Genomic DNA, 17,292 nt, shown 5'->3' with positions numbered 1-17,292 from the left:
AGGGCCCATGAACCACCAAGGAACTCTTGGACATCACCACCAGCCACGCCTCAGGAGAAGAAGTGGTTGGAATGATCTTCGATCATCTCGATGGCAAGGCAAGACAGGACGAGGGCGCTGGCGAAGGCACCTCCAATCGTTCTGCCAAAAGGAAGAACAAGAAGCAATGGCTCGAGGGCTCGCTCGTGGCCACTGTTGACCATAAGGGTGGTCGGAAGCCCGCGGGGGGCACTCCAAACCATTTCAAAAAATTACTCAAAGGGCCATACCCGAACCATGCCTTCTCGGTAAAGCATCTGTACAAGGACTATAGCCTAATGAGGCGGTTCTTGTCCGGAGGCTCCAACAAAAGGGAGCATGGGAAGGACCTTGACCCCACCACGAATGACATCGAGGGGAAGGACGGTGGCTTTAAGACACCAGACGGTTGCCTCATGATCTTCGGAGGATCGGCGGCCTATGACTCGAAACGCCATCAGAAGGTCACACGCCATGAGGTCTATATGATCAAACCGGCCACACCCGCCTTCCTCCGATGGTCAAAGTCCGCCATAACCTTCAATTGGACCGACCACCCAGAGAGCGTCCCATATCTAGGGAGATATCTGCTCGTGGTCAACTCGATTGTCGGAACAAAGTGGCTCACCAAAGTACTGATGGATAGAGGCAGCGGCCTCAACATCATGTATGCCAAGACACTCGATGAAATGGGCGTCGACTGGACACACATTCGCCCAATCAGAGCTCTATTACACGGCATTATGCCCAAAAAGTAGGCCATGCCACATGGGCAGATCGATCTCCCTGTTACCTTCGAGGTGGTCGGGTTCCCCGAAACCTACCACGCCATCCTGGGACGTCCATGCTACATGAAGTTCATGGCCGTCCCCAACTATACCTACCTAAAGCTAAAGATACCGGGCCCTGGCGGGGTCATCACCGTCGGCACCTCCTTCCAGCGTGCCTATGAGTGCGAGGTCGAGTGTTGCGATCATGCCACAGCAATCGTCGCCTTCGGAGAGCTCACCGCCATCAAGAAGGAGGACACCGAAGAAGTGCCCGACCCCAAGAAGTCGACTAGGTCTTTCGAGCCTATGGAGGGCTCTAAAGAAGTCATCATAGACCTCGGGAGCACCAAGGGAAAAACGGTGCACATTGGTACCATGCTCTCCTCTGAATAGGAAAGCATGTTCATCGGCCTCCTCTGCGCCAACAGAGACATCTACGCATGGAAACCCTCAGACATGCCAGGCATTCCGAGGGAAGTCACTGAGCACACCTTGAAGATCCACCTAGGCTCCAAGCTAGTGAAACAACGCATGCATCGCTTCAATGAGGGGAAACACAGGATCATCATCGAGGAGATCGCAAAGCTTTTGGCGGCTGGATTCATCAAGGAAGTGTACCACCTAGAGTGGTTAGCTAATCCTGTTCTTGTATGAAAGAAGAGTGGGAAATGGAGGATGTGTGTTGACTATATGGGTCTCAACAAGGCATGCCCAAAGGATCTATTTCCTTTGCCACGCATAGACTAGATAGTTGACTCTACCTCGGGGTGTGAAACCCTCTGCTTCCTTGATGCATACTTTGGGTACCATCAAATTGCGATGAAAGAGTCTGGCCAGCTCATGACATCTTTCATCACCCCCTTCGGATCATTCTGCTACGTCACAATGCCATTCGGTCTAAAGAACGCGGGGGCCACATACCAGCACTGCATGCTCAAGTGCTTCGGGGACCTCATCGGGCGAACCATTGAGGCCTACATGGATGACATCGTGGTCAAATCTAGATAGGCTGACCACCTCATAGCCAATCTTGAGCAGACCTTTGTAAAACTCTGAGCAAACGACATCAAACTCAATCCCAAGCAGTGCATTTTCGGGGTCCCGAGGGACATGCTGCTTGGTTTCATCATCTCTAAGCGTGGCATCGAAGCCAACACAGAGAAGATCCTGGCTATCACAAGGATGGGCCCGATTCAGAATGTAAAGGGGGTATAGTGAGTTATGGGATGCCTCACCACGCTTAGCCATTTCATCTCACGCCACAGCAAATGAGGTCTCCCCCTTTATCGACTTCTAAAGAAGGCCGATCACTTTGAATGGACATCTGAGGCCCAGGAAGCACTTGACATGGTTAAGCAGCTCTAAACGAAGGCCCCTATGTTGGTTCCTCCTATCGAGGGAGAACCACTTCTGCTCTACATCGCAACCACCACACAAGTGGTCAGCGCCACCCTAGTGGTGGAGCTGGAAGAAGAGGGGCACGCCCTCAAAGTATAGTGCCCTATGTACTTCATCAGCAAGGTCCTATCCGACTCAAAGACCCGCTACCCCCAAATCCAAAAACTTCTGTACACTATCCTCATCACCAGGAGGAAGCTACGCCACTACTTCGAGTCACATCCAGTGATGGTCATGACGTCCTTCCCCTCGGCGAGGTCATCCAAAACCAGGATGCCATGGGAAGAACCATGAAATGGGCACTCGAGCTGATGGGTCAGGGCAATGCGTATGCCTCCTAGACAGCCATCAAGTCCTAGGTGTTGGCTGATTTCATCGTGGAATGGACCGAGGTCCAAATTCCACCAGCAGTCGTCGATCAAGAGTACTAGACGATGTACTTCGATGGATCACTAATGAAGAGGGGCACCGGCGCAGGTCTGGTCTTCGTGTCATCCCTCAGGGTACACCTAAGGTACATGGTCCATCTCCATTTCCCCTCATCCAACAATGTGGCCGAATATGAGGTGCTCGTCAAAGGCCTGCGCATTGCCATCGAGCTGGGCGTCCGACGCCTTGACATTTGAGGGGATTCCTAGCTAGTCGTCGACCAAGTCATGAAGGAGTCAAGTTGCCATGATGCCAAGATGGTCATGTACTACTGACAAGTCCACCGGTTGGAGGACAAGTTCGATGGCCAAGAACTCAATCACATCCCAAGGTGCCTCAATGAAGCGGCTGACGCGCTTGCGAAAGCTGTGTCTGGCCATGAGCTGGTACCAACGGGCGTCTCCTCTAGTGACCATCACAAGCCCTTAGTTCACTATGAGGAGTCAGAATATGGCAATGATGGTCCATCCAATCCTGGCTCGAGGGCTGGACAACCATCGGCTACATCCGACTCTAAAGTCATGGAGCTCGAAGAGGAACCAGCGACAAAGCTTGACCCTCTGGTCGACTGGAGAACGATCTACCTTGACTACCTCCTCCGTGACACACTACTGACGGATAGGATGGAGGCCCAATGGCTCCCATGTCGTGCTAAGTCCTTTGTTCTTGTGGAGGGCAAACTCTACAAGCGAGGCCACATCGGGATCCTACAGCGCTGCATCCCCTTCGAATAGGGGAAGCATTTGTTGAGCGATATCCATGGTGGGGTCTGCGATCACCATGCTGCACCCAGAACCCTAGTCAGAAATGTGTTCCACCAGGGCTTCTATAGGCCTACCGTGGTAGCCGATGCCGAGCAAATCATACGCACCTACAAAGGGTGCCAGTACTACGCTCGGTAGACTCACCTACTGGCCCAAGCACTCCAGACGATCCCCATCACCTGGCCGTTCGTAGTCTAGGGACTTGATCTAGTTGGACCACTCAAAAAGGTGTCCGGGGGCTACACCCACTTGCTTGTAACCATTGACAAGTTTACCAAATGGATAGAAGCTCAGCCGATCTTCGCGATCAAATCCGAGCAGGTCGTGTTGTTCTTCCTCGACATCGTCCATCGCTTTGGAGTCCTAAACTCCATCATAATGAATAATGGCACATAGTTCACTAGGAAGAAGTTCCTCTGATTTTGCGATGAACATCACATCCGCGTTGACTAGGCCTCCGTAGCACACCCCCGAACGAACAGGCAGTTGGAACGCATGAACGGCATGGTCCTGCAAGGCCTCAAACCTAGGATCTTCAACCGGTTGAACAAATTTGGTGCACGCTGGGTCGCCGAACTTCCTTCAGTACTCTAGAGCTTGAGGACAACCCCTAGTTGAGCCACTGGCTACACACCCTTCTTCATGGTCTACGGTTCCGAGGCCATCCTCCCAACCAACCTCGACTATGGAGGGCCAAGGATCAGGGCATACGATGAATAAGAAGCCGAGGTATCCCACAAGGACGCCATGGACCAGCTAGACGAAGCTCATGACATCACCCTCCTCGCTCAGCCAAGTACTAGCAGGTGTTGCAGTGGTACCACAACCGATGAGTATGAGGCAAGGCCTTCAATGTCAGGGACCTAGTCCTTCGCCTCATCCAGAGCAATAAGGACTGCCACAAGCTCTCCCCACCGTGGGAGGGACCGTACGTCATCACAGAGGTGCTCCAGCCAGGCATCTACAAGCTAAAAAACATCAACGGCGAGGTCTTCACCAATGCCTGGCATCGAGCAGCTACATCGCTTTTACCCCTAAATAAACGCATACTTTCTCTTATGAGTTTTGTTATTGAAATCCCTGATCTTTTTTGTGACATCCAACCCCTACAAGGGCAGGGGGTTGGGTCTCACCTGGGGGCTGATATGGGTGTATTTATCCTGCAAACATTCTCTATGCCAGCCTCCCTTTCTCACGCTAATGCCTAGGAGCTAGGTTTTTGGGAATAAACTCTGAGTATAACTGGTTGGACTACGAGAAACCTACACCCCAGCAGCTATGGCACCTTTGCTCACCAGCATGATCAGAACTGGCTCGCCCACACTCTAAGCTTTTATGGCCTTAACAACGGAAAGGGTCGGAACATGCTAAACCCTTCTATAGAAAAAAGGGGGAGAAGAGCGGAAAAGTTGTTTGTTGTAACGAAATTTGAGAACTTGTACATTTTTGCACAAGTTAGCCGCTTGGCTTATCTACCCAACTAAATTCTTGTGCGGGATACTCTCGTCCTCTACTCCCGCAGGAAAATCTTGTCTCAATAGGAAACACAAGTCGACCGGATAGCTTGGCTACTGTCGAGAAATTAGTCAATCGAACGGCTCAAAACCACCATCGAGAGATAAGCACCCTTACTTACTTGCATTACATATTAAATTCACTGCTGAGCCTCAAACCCAGCAATAGTAGGGGGTCAGACATCGCTCGAGGGATGACAAGAGCTTCTACTCGCTAGACATTTCTCTTTGCCCAACCCCTCCTTACGTTTACAAATTGGAGGCGCGGTGTGCGGGCATAAACTTTGAGTAAAACTGGTCAAACCATTAGGACCCTACGCCTCGGTGGCTACGGTGTTTTTGTTCACCAGCATGATCGAAGTCTTTGTCTTCGCACTCCAAACCTTAACCTCCACATTCATGTGAAGGATTTGGAGGGGCCTACCTACATAATCTCTATCAAGGAGAGGCTGTTAGGTTGCCCAAATCGATCTAATGGCTTGGGCCGCTACCTACATGCAGATATGGAAGAACAGGAGGCTCATGTAGGTTATGCCAAATGTCAGACCCGAACCCCACACGAATATATCTGGTAAGTAGCTCCTAGAACCCATCACTCGTGCCATCGAGGTAACATTACCGACACCCATTTTTTCTTAAACTATGATCATTCATACATTAAAGCATCGCACATGCAATTACCGCATCACAATGCTTCGCATCACATCACGAAGTGGTAGTCATCTCATTCAATATGAACGGTGATCAACCGAGGTTCGAAGGCTGGCCCACGAAGGGCTTGAGGCCACCTCGCGTCAAATAGAGCCAGGGGAGAAAAACCGAGATGAGCCCCAGCGGCCTTGTCCGGCCCCGCTCAGAAGCGGACAGGGGCATCTCGACCTTTCTCATTTGATTCTAACCTCGAGCCAAACCCATAGAATCTCCATTGAGGAGAGGACAACGGCCCATTCGAGCCTATCGAATGGCTTGGGCATCTGCCGAGGGCGGGTTAAGAAGTAGTGGAATGCCACATGAGGGCTCTACTGACCCCATCAGCGAATAACGGACCCGGATTCCACTCAAACATGCCCGTCCATGCGCTCACTAAGCGTGACACTTGAGCCATCGAGGCAAGTGTCATTAGCTCGGCCCCTCTAGTTGCGGAAACTGAGGACAGGGTGACACACGAATCACGGCCCACCCCTACCAAACCCCACGGGGCTCGGGGGCTCAAGCCGCCTGATCCTAGATCAAAAGACCAAGGTTCAAAGGCCAGCTCATGGAAGACCCAAGGTCACCTCATGTTGAACAAAGAGCCAGGGGGGAAAACATAGATGAGCCCTAGTGGCCTATGCCTGTCCCGCTAAGAAGTGGACAAGGCCATCTAAACCTTCCTGTTCGATCCTAGCCTCTAGCCGAGGCCATAGAATCCCCATTGAGGGGGAATCTATTGGAAGGCAGGTTAAGGAGCAACGGAATGCCCCCCGAGGGTTTTGCTGATCCCGTCACAAGTGATGGAACATGATTTTTATTCGAACATGTCCGCTAGCGAGCTCACCGAGCACGTCACTCGCGCCATCAAGGTAAGTGGCATTAACTCATCCCCTCCGGTTGCAAAAACTGTGGATGGGAAGACAGTCACAAAAACGAGCTGACCCTTGACCGAATCCCCACCACTCGCAGGGGCTCGAGGAAGATCGGACTTGCAAGGAGACTGAACGTACGGTCATGGAAAGATAGCTAAGACCCTAGGGAGAGGGTATGAGCGAATACAAGAGATGCATTCTCCTAAGTCTCGCCATCCTCCCCTCGATTTTCAGTGGCATCCGACCCTAGCAACGACAAAGGGCCGGATCTCATTCAGGGGCTGATAAGGGTAGAAATACACCTTTTCTAAAAACAGTCGTTGTGTCATACCTCTTCCTCACGTTAAGCCTAGCAGCAAAGTTTGTGGAAATGAATAAACTAAGCATGCCTGGTTGAATTGCAAAAAAACCTACGCCTCGGTGGCTATGGTATCTTTGCTGACCAGCATGATTCGAAGTTTTTTTCCTCTTATGCCTCGAGCCTTACAGTCTTAACAAACGGAGGGGTCGGAATACGTGAGCCTTTCTTTCGCACATAAAAAGGGAAGAAAAGCAAGTTCAATCAAATAAAACAAAGTTATGAAATTGTTTTCATGATATATAAGGATCGGCACTTGTTCATAGGTTACAAGAATGCTTATCCAACCTAATCAACTAACTATCCCCTCTGAGGCAGAACTATCTCTTCAACTTTGTCTGCTAGGTTCCACACGATAGGAGCCACTTCCTTCTCTATTTCATCTAGCTTGGAGGCTTCGTAGCCAGGCACGAAGCCAAGGCTCATTGTCTCCAAGTCGATACTGTCGGCGTAGTGGGAGCGTGTGATGGTGAAGGCTTGGGTAATCCCAGAGCGAAGACCTTCCCTCTTGAGATGGCGCACCCGCGCCATGATATCCATGGTAGCATAGACCGCAAGAGAGCTAGTTCCCCCTGGCGCGCCACCCCTAGGTCATCAAAGACCACCCCAACGGCAGCGCGCAGGAGATCATGCTCATCGCTCTCTGCCTGAAGGATCCTCCATGCCTCGACAAGCTCCGTGACCAGCCCGGCAGAGACGCTCTTGGCCTCCAGCCTTCGGGCTACCGTGGTTCCAAGATTGGCATGGAGGGAGCTGGCCCCTTACTGCACCTCATCGCGCTCTTGGATGGCCTAGTCGCACTCCCCGTGGGCCGTGCTGCGCTCTGAGTGGAGTCTCACCGCAATCTAGCGTAGCTCATCTCGCTCCATGTGCAGCTAGGCCATCACCTCAGTGTCTAGGCTCATCCTCTGCTGCAAAGCCATGGACCTCTCCTTGGCTCCTAGCTTAAGCTCTCGCTCCTTCTCCACCTCGGCCAGGAGGTCGAGGACCCGCTGGCGGGCCTCGGCGTCCCTCTAGAGTAGCTCATCCTGCTCCTTTTGGACTCCGGCGCCCTCCTCCTCATCCTGTTGTGCCCTCACCGACAGATCCTTGAATGCCTTCTTGGCATCCTCTGTGTCCTGACAGGCCTTGGCCTCCCATTGTCGAAGCCCGGCCGCCTTCTTGGCTAGGGGAGTCAGCTCGGCCACCCGATGTTGGGCGATAGCAAGCTGGGTGCTCACATCCCCACGTAGCCAGGCCTCTTCAGCGAGGTGGTCCCATTTCTCCTTCTGCTCATGGAGGAACCATGATTTCTCCCGGCTACAAGTGATAAGGGACTGAAAAGAAGATCAATGTCAAAACACAAAAATACATGAAGAAAGAAGAAAGCGAGAGGAAAGGTTACGTGTATACCCGGCCAGTAGGAATGACGACATCGTGCAGGATTCCCCTGGCCTAGTTCAGGACTTCCAGCATGGCCGAGATCCCTTTGTTGAGACTCTCCCGCTCTATGTTCTCAGTAGCATCGTCGAGTGAGAAGAGTATCGACATTGGGTCTTGCGGATCCATCCACTGGAGCAGCGAATCACCCCGCGTGGGTGAGCGGCTGCCCCCCAATGTCAGGGCCAAGGGTGACCCCCCGCTGGTCCTCTCTACCACCGCACGACGCTTGGGGACCCTTCGACCATGTCCCCCTCCATTCGGCCCACGCCGAGCGCCATCACCAGGGCTGCCGCCAGCACGGATCACGCCGCTTCCTCAGGCACCACAATGGTTGCGTCCGGCTACGCCTGGCTCGTCACAATCACTGCCACCTCCATCTATGTTGGAGGGCCCTCGACTAGCGGCATGCCCAAGCAGTCGGCGCCATGAGTGCGAGCAACAGCTCCGTCCGCTTTGACATCGGTAGTGGAATTGCTTCCGTCGCTGTTTGCTCGGCGACCTCCGAGGGCATTCCCTTAGCCCCGATGACCATTTGTCCCACCAAGGGCACGGGCACCACCGCTGGTGGCGCCTGACCGGCTGATGAGGCTGTGACACTGGCTCTGCTCCTGCCCAAAGCAAGAGCGACGTTGGGCGACGGTCGATGTCTCGCCTGGAGGGCGACACTCTTCTTGGGCACCAGCGCCAAAGAGTGGCCCCATCTTAGGATGCTACAAGAAACAGAAGGCGTGAGTCACGCTGAAAATAGAGAAAAACAGAGAAGTCAATGACTTACATCAGCGTCGTTGGGCGCAGGATACGTTTGGGGGATGAACCCCCAGGTCCTTGCTCCGCCTCCTTAGGACGGTGCCATTTGGAGCACGCCCCCTGCTCCTGGGCCGAGGGGCTCACCTCCCTTGCACTCGGGGGTGCAGCGATAGAGCCATCCCCCTACCTCGGCACCTCGGGTGCGGCGATAGATCCACCCACCCCCACTAGCACCTCAGGCACGGTGGTAGACCCACCTGCCCTAGCTGACTCTTGAGGCATGGTGGCAGGGCCGCTCCCCTCCACTGACACCTCGAGCGCGGTGGCTGGTCCGCCCGCCCCTACTTGTTTTGAGGACGGGCTGACAATTTGGCCTGCCTCCGCCATCCTCACGGACTCACTTCCTCCCGCATGAAACAGGAATGGTCCCTGCATGGATGAGGGGACACCTATTAGTGTATCCTTGCTCTCCAGGTCACCCCACTCGGTGTCGGCAACTATCTCTTCTTCTTCTTCTTCTTCCTCATCGTCATCTTCATCACTATCGGTTTCCTCTCTATGCTCCCGCACACACAGCTTCTACTGCTTCTTCCTCCTCTCGTCCTCCTTCACCTTCTGCTACCGCTCAGCCATGGCACGATTGGCCACCATCATGGCCGGATCCTTCGGCAGCGGAGCCAGAAGATCCATAAGGACAAGCTTCTTCGGTTGGTCCCCCAATCTCAATATCAGCGTTAAGAGGTCAGGAGTTCGATTAAAAAAGAGGCATGAGGAAAGAAAACTTATGAAAACAACGTATCCCAGTTCTGGCCGCATTGGGGATGCCCCAGCACCGGATATACAAAATCAAGGATAGCGTCGGCATCATCCCGCGGTGGCTCCATCGCCTCCTTGATGCGCTGCGCCCCTTTGGAGGGGGAGAGTGCTCCCTCGGTGAGCATCGTCCCGTCGAGTGACGCCCCGGGTGCCATCATGTGCAGAGGAAGCGTGCACCTCATCAGCAGCGCCACCCTCCGCGCGTGATAGGAGTCGATGATCCCCGACCCCTTTGTGCCCCTCTCCTTCAAAATTTGGACAGCAGCGAGATGGTCCTTAATCTTCTTCTTATCTTTCTCTGGGACACCCCACCTCCTCCACGATTCTAGGACCTCTTTGATGAGGCGCCTGGTGAACTCTAGCAAGGGGGCGGCTGTGTCGCTCTTGATGTAGAACCAATGTGAATGCCACCCCTTGTTGGAGGTCAACAGACGCATCGACGGATACTCGTTGATGCGGTTGTTGCAAAGCTAGATGCTGGCACATCCCGTCAGCACATTCAGCTCCTACTTCTTCTCCTGCTTCTTCAGGAGGGTGATGGCAAAGAAGTACCACCATAGGTCAAAGTGGGGACTAATCCCCAGGAACCCCTCACAAAGGGCGATGAACACCGCAATGTGCTGGACTCCATTAGGATTAAGGTGCTGCAGCTCCACCTTGTAGTAATGCAGCAACCCTCGAAGGAACTTGTGGGTGGGGGTGGTGAATCCCTGCTCGTGGAAGTGGGCAAAGGACACGATGTAGCCATCGGGCGGCGACGACACGTCCTCATCGCCGGGCAACCGCCACTCCTCGGGGGCGGTCCGCGCGTAGAGAACACTACGGCGGACGAGGCCCTCCAGGCGTTGGAGGGTGATATCAGATTTGCACCATGGCTCCATTGAATGATTGGGGTGGGTGGATGTGAACTTGACGGTGGTAGAGATATGGATACGGGGAGCTTGGGCGATTGGCGGTGGAGGTTGTAGATGCGAAGGCAAGGAGGCAAAGTATGAAACCCTGGGGGTGAACCCTTTGGTTTTATAGGGGCAATGGATGCAAGAAAGGCAACCGTTCGCCTAGATCTCTACGCCTGCCATGATCGACCACCACGTCACATCGTGGGATATGCGCCCGTAATCCCTATCCTTTCCCTCAAAAGACACATCGGATGTTTCGCCTCACCTAACGGACTAGGGCACTTTGCCAGCAAAGGTGATACGGGTCAAAAAGCATTTTTCTCCAGCCCGCCTGGGCCTAGGAGATCGAAGGGCTAGCCCATCAACGGTTTTTACGACCGTCCCAAGGCACCCTTATGACAAAGGATGGGCCCGCAAGTGGCCAAAACTCTGACGCATGAGCTTCACAGGAGTCTCGGTCCATGATCGAGTCTCAGTTAGGCTGACCCTGGATAGATCCCCACGAACGGGATACCAGGGTCCCATTTAAGCTATCCGGCTGACAAACCATTAAATCTCACAGCCATACCCGCAAAGGGTCCAAATCACCCCCTAGGCGACTCTATCTGAATCACTCAGGGGCTACACCCGATGGGTGCGCTCGCGCACACACTCTGGCAAATCGAATCACCCCCAGGCGATTTGATCCGAATCACCCGGGGGCTCGGGGGCTACACCCGTCGGGTGTGCTCGCACGCACCCTCTGGCAAGTTAAATCACCCTCCAGGTATTCTATCCGATCACCTAGGGACTCAGGGGCTACTGTTGGGGACCAAATACTGGGGTACCCAAGGAGGAGGAGCTAATAACCATCAAATGTTGATGCTTTCGAACTGGCAAGAACGTGACTACACCTCTTGCCCAACGACCGAGGGTTAACTCTGTCTCGTTCGACCCCCAAAGGTTGGCTCCGCCTCACCCGACGTCTAAGGGTTGACTCTATCTCACCCGATGTCTAAGGGCGGACTCTGCCTCGCCCAACCCCTGAGACTGGCTCTGCCTCGCCCGACATCTAGGGGCTGGTTCCGCCTCGCCCGATGTCCAGGGGCAGGCTCCACCTCTTGCCCAACGACCAAGGGTTAACTCCGTCTCGTCTGACCCCCAAAGGTTGGCTCTGCCTTACCCAACGTCTGAGGGCAGACTCCGCCTCGCCCGACGTCTGAGGGCGGACTCTGCTTCACCCAACCCCCAGGACTGGCTCCACCTCGCCTAATGTCTGGGGGCTAGCTTCGCCTCGCCCAACCCCTGGGGGCTGGCTCCGCCTCGCTCGATGTCTGGGGGGTGGCTCCACCTCGCCCGATGTTTGGGGGCTGGCTCCGCCTCGCCCGACGTCCGAGGGTAGGCTCCACCTCGCTCGACGTCTGGGGGCTGCTCCTTTAGAACTACGCACACGGATAAGACGGGGCACTCAAGTCAACCGCAATACCGAGGACCATACTGTTGGGAGTATGCCCTAGAGATAATCATAGAGATGGCTATATTGCCTTGTATCCATGATATATTATGAGTTCATTGAATTTCCATTTAAGACAACCTGTATCGATTAGCAATTATGTGAATTGTTTGTGAAACTCTTTTACTTGTATGGTTGTTCTAATATTGTCCCTGGTCAGAGTTCGTGTGAGGACACACATGAATAATGGATCAACACATTATTAGTTGATGACTATGTTTCACAAGTCATAGACATGGAGATGTCAAACTAATAATGTGGGCACATGTATGACATGGGGCTGGACTGACCCAACGTGAGATGTTGTTATTATCTCTATTCACATCATGTACGTTATGTCCTTATACCTGAGATTGTTGTATGTATTCAAGATATGAAACGACCTACTCAGGGACTATCAAACGCTACTCCGTAACAGGGTAGTTATAAAGGTGGTTTTTTGGGTTTGTCGGAAAACATGCTATGAGACATAGACATTCAAGATGGAATTTGCCCCTCTCTATATGAGAGAGATATCACTGGATCACTCTAATGATTAGATCAAGAAATGCATGGCCGTGCTTGGGTTAAGTGTTAACCTATGAGTTGGACCAAATATCATGAGGCAAGGGAATAACAAGTATGTGGTTTTGTGGTGGTTCGTCTGATATGATCTTTGCGTACGCATAGGAGTTGACATGCCTTGCTAGAGGCCGCTATCAACTAATGGCCGAGTAGGAGTACTCAGGTCATGTCTATGTGTGCGTGAACCCATAGGGTCGCACGCTTAAGGGGCTGGAAGCCTAATTCAGATTTGATCTGAGTTAGATAAGGCTTAGGGTTACTAATGGGCCTCCAACTTGGGAGCTCATTAGGGACGCCTATAAATAAGTGGGGTGGGCAACGGGGCTAGGTATCCATGCCTTTTTGGCAGCCGCCGCCGCCCATCCTACGCCCACACCTGCTGCTCCTCGTGGACCTAGCAGTCCGGAGGCGCGACGCTTCCTCCCTGTACGTGTGGATACCTCGGAGGTGCTGCATCTAGAGCACAAGGACGAACCGCATGAAGGGGACGGACGTACGGACGACCTTGCAACTACATGGCACTGCTATGACGTGTACGACTACATCGAGTTGCTTCCGTTGCACCTGCACGTCTAGTGGTAATCCTGTGATCTATAACTAGCAGTAGATCCTGGTTTATGAGGTCGAATTTTTTTGTTTTCTGCTAGCGTAGCATCCTCATAACCCTATAGTGGTATCAGAGCCAGGTTACTATGTTGTTATAGGTTCGGATGAGTGCATATGGAGATATGCACGGTTGTAGATGAGTCTCTGATCATGGTTCGTGATTTTACCGTGTTGGTCTTGTAACGATCTACTCGTACCGGTCGGAATTTCGCCATTCGAGTTAAGTGATACATGTAAATCCAGTCATGGCAAGATGGAGATCAATTAGATTGATCGAATCGAACCTAGGTAAAGTACCGAGCGCATGTGATGCGCAACGGTGATAGATTGGATCTACTGCCGGGCGCCGGGTGCAAGAAAAAGTACTGTTCGGTAAAACAGCCATAACTTTTGCATACGACCTCAGATTGAGACGAACTCTAAACGAAAATTGTAGAGAAAAAAATTTTACATCCAATTGTCACCGCAAAAGGTGGTTTTGCTGAAATTAGATTTGCTAAAAACAGCCGGGAAGATAGTGTTTTCGGCGTTTTAAGATTGGACATCGGAATCGGTTAACTCTGTTTTGTAGGAATTTATGACTTGTATAGCCCTTATGTGTATGTGATGCATGTAAGTAATTAATTCATGGCTTGCATGTTGTGAGTATGACAATATGGCTGGAGCCACAAAGATATTGTCAATTTGATGTAATAGCCTGCGTGCCAAACTGTGATGATCCTATCCGTGACTATGTAATTTTCTTTACTGCCTTGCGTTAGTGATAGCTAGTCTTGGTGGACTCATCACTGAAGGATGGCATACATGGATCATGGAGATGGAGATCATCATGAGGAACAGTTCGATGGAGATGGAGATCCCCAAAGGAACAATGGGCTATACCATGTCATATCTGTGTTAATGCCATTCTTACTATGTTCTACTTTCACGTGCAATAATGTTTTTGTCTACATGCGATGGTGAAGTAGAACGATCCCTCGGCAATGTTTAAGTTAAAATGCTTCCCCAAACCTTGCACTATCATGTGTCTTGTACAATCAGTGGTGGGTCTATGAAATTAGGGTGCCACTGGTTTTCCTTGACTCGACAGGTTCGTATCAGATACTTACAGCATAAGGGTTGGTTACTTGGACAAGATCATCCTAACGGTTAGGGACCTTGGAGCATGAGTAGTTGGGCACCAAAGCATAGAGATGCTACCCAACAACAAGAGTCATATGTGATATGATTAGCAAAGAGTTGCTTACCAATCTACCATGTCTTCTAGCGGTGATGCTAAAGCTCACTAGTAGACTTGTTAGTTGTGGGTCTTGAATCACTAAGTTTCAAGAGAGGGATATTGATTTTAGTGGGAGTAGATTCTATTAAAGGTTTAATATTGTTTACTCTGTCTTTGATACATTGTCTTAGTATTTTGCATTACTTTTGTTGTAGATAAATGGCGCCTACCAATCAACCATTTACTTTGCGTTCAATTCTTAAGAAAGATAAGTTGAATGGAACAAACTATGCGGATTGGATCCGCAACTTGAGAATTGTTCTCAGGGCTGAGAAAAAGGAAGAAATTCTAGACACCCCATTACCAGGAGAGCCTGCTGATAATGCACCTGCTGTAGAGAAAAATGCCTATAAGAGAGCATGTGATGCTGATCTTGAAGTGAGTTGCCTTATGTTTGCTTGTACGGAACCAGATCTGCAGTTGCAGTTTGACAATAACCATGCAGCGCACGATATGATCGTGGCGCTCAATGACATGTTCCAGACTCAAGCCAGGACTGAAAGGTTCAATGTCTCAAAGGCTTTTGCTGAAACCAAGCTAGCAGAGGGCACAACAGTTGGGCCACATGTGATCAAAATTGTTGGTTACACTCAGAGGTTGGAGAAGTTGGGCTTCCCAATTGGCCCTGAATTAGCTACTGATTTTATTCTCGCGTCTCTTTTGCCCAGCTATGGAAATTTCATCGCGAACTACCATATGCATGGGGAAGAGAAGGGCTTGAATGAATTATGTGGCATGCTTAAAATAGCAGAGGCTAATATCAAGAAAGGTGCTGGCAGTAGCCATGTGATGGCGGTCCAAAACAAGCCTAAGTTTAAGAAGAAGGGCAATTCTTGGAAGAAGAAAAAGGGCAAGGCTAAAGATGAGATCTCTAAGCCAAACCCACCTGTGCCCAAGGCTGGACCACCTGTTGACGCTGAGTGCTTTCATTGTCATGGGAAAGGTCACTGGAAGAGGAACTGCAAGCTGTACCTGGAATCCATAAAGGATCGTGGCAGTAAAGGTACTCCCGCAACTTGTACACTTGTTGTTTATGTTATGGATATTTTCCTTGCTAATTCTTATATTAATTCTTGGGTATTTGATACTGGATCAGTTGCTCATATTTGCAATACGATGCAAGGAATGATAAGAAGTAGAAGCATGGAAAAGGGAGAAGTTGATTTTCATGTGGCCAATAATGCAAGAGTTGCTGCGTTGAACGTCGGGACGATGCAACTCCACCTCCCGTTAGGATTTATTATGGAGTTGAATAATTGTTATTTTGTTCCTAGTTTAAGTCGAAACATTGTGTCACCTTCATGTTTGATGAAGGATGATTATTCATTTGCGAGTAAAGACAATGTTTGTGTGATCTCTAAAAATGGCATGTTTGTGGCTTCTGCATCCATTGTGATTGGGTTATTTATTTTAAATCTTGAAGATGCTCCTGTCTATAATATAAGTGCTAAAAGGCCTTGGCTTAATGAGTTAAGTCCTACCTATATGTGGCATTATCGTTTAGGTCATATAAGTGAGAATCGCATGAAGAGGCTCCATTCTGATGGGCTTTTAACTTTGTTTGATTTTGAATCATACGAGACATGTGAGGCTTGCCTGCTGGGCAAGATGACCAAGACGCCTTTCACAGGTTTTCCTGAGAGGGCGGCAGACTTGCTGGAACTCATACATACTGATGTGTGCAGACCAATGAGTACGACAGCAAGAGGCGGATTCCAATACTTCATAACCTTCACTGATGACTTTAGTAGATATGGCTATGTCTACTTAATGAGACATAAGTCTAAGACATTTGAAAAGTTCAAGGAGTTTCAGAGTGAAGTAGAGAATCAACGTGACAAGAAAATTAAGGCTTTGCGATCTGATCGTGGAGGCGAATATTTGAGCCACGAGTTTAGCAATCATCTAAAGAGTTGCGGAATTGTTCCATAACTTACGCCACCTGGAATGCCTCAGAGAAATGGCGTGTCCGAGCGACGTAATTGGACTTTGTTGGACATGGTTTGGTCTATGATGAGCCAGTCAGACCTACCGTTATCATTTTGGGGATACGCTCTAGAAACAGCCGCTTTCACATTGAATAGGGTACCGTCTAAGTCTGTAGTTAAGACACCACATGAGATGTGGACTGGTAAGAGTCCCAATTTGTCTTTTCTAAAAATTTGGGGTTGTGAAGTTTATGTCAAACGACTTATGATAGATAAACTAACACCCAAGTCAGACAAATGCTTTTTTGTGGGATATCCGAAGGAAACTTTAGGGTATTACTTCTACAACCGATTAGAGGGCAAAGTGTTTGTTGCTCGGAACGGTGTTTTCTTAGAGAAAGAGTTTCTCAAAAGAGAGAAAAGTGGACAGAAGGTGTATCTTGAAGAAGTTCAAGATGAGCCAGTTGGGAAGGACTCTACGAGTGATGCTAATGTAGCAGAACAAGTTGAGATACCCGTGGCAATAGAAACACCGCCACAACCATGAAGGTCAGCAAGAATCCATGAGTTGCGTGGGGATTTGTTATTGTTAGACGATGACGAACCTACGACTTATGCGGAAGCAATGATGGACCCAGATTCCGAGAAATGGCAAAGTGCCATGAGATCCGAGATAGATTCCATGGGAAACAATCAAGTTTGGAACTTGGTTGACCCACCTGA

The 17,292-nt window shown here is 50.6% G+C and overlaps 1 protein-coding gene across 1 annotated transcript; it reads left to right on the top strand.

Annotated features, from left to right (window-relative positions):
* The first annotated feature begins 869 nt into the window (after positions 1 to 869).
* On the top strand, positions 870 to 1,181 carry LOC136510941 (uncharacterized). Its single transcript, XM_066505217.1, has one exon. The coding sequence runs from the start codon at positions 870 to 872 to the stop codon at positions 1,179 to 1,181; it is 312 nt and encodes a 103-aa protein (XP_066361314.1).
* Positions 1,182 to 17,292: the final 16,111 nt, after the last annotated feature.

Source organism: Miscanthus floridulus, chromosome 16 (assembly GCF_019320115.1).
Source record: "Miscanthus floridulus cultivar M001 chromosome 16, ASM1932011v1, whole genome shotgun sequence".
Classification (NCBI taxonomy): Eukaryota; Viridiplantae; Streptophyta; class Magnoliopsida; order Poales; family Poaceae; genus Miscanthus; species Miscanthus floridulus.
This window is presented reverse-complemented; position numbering and strand designations above follow the sequence as displayed.

Excerpts from the sequence above, each read along its gene's own strand:
- LOC136510941 (XM_066505217.1), top strand. The coding sequence starts at position 870 with ATGAAGTTCATGGCCGTCCCCAACTATACCTACCTAAAGCTAAAGATA.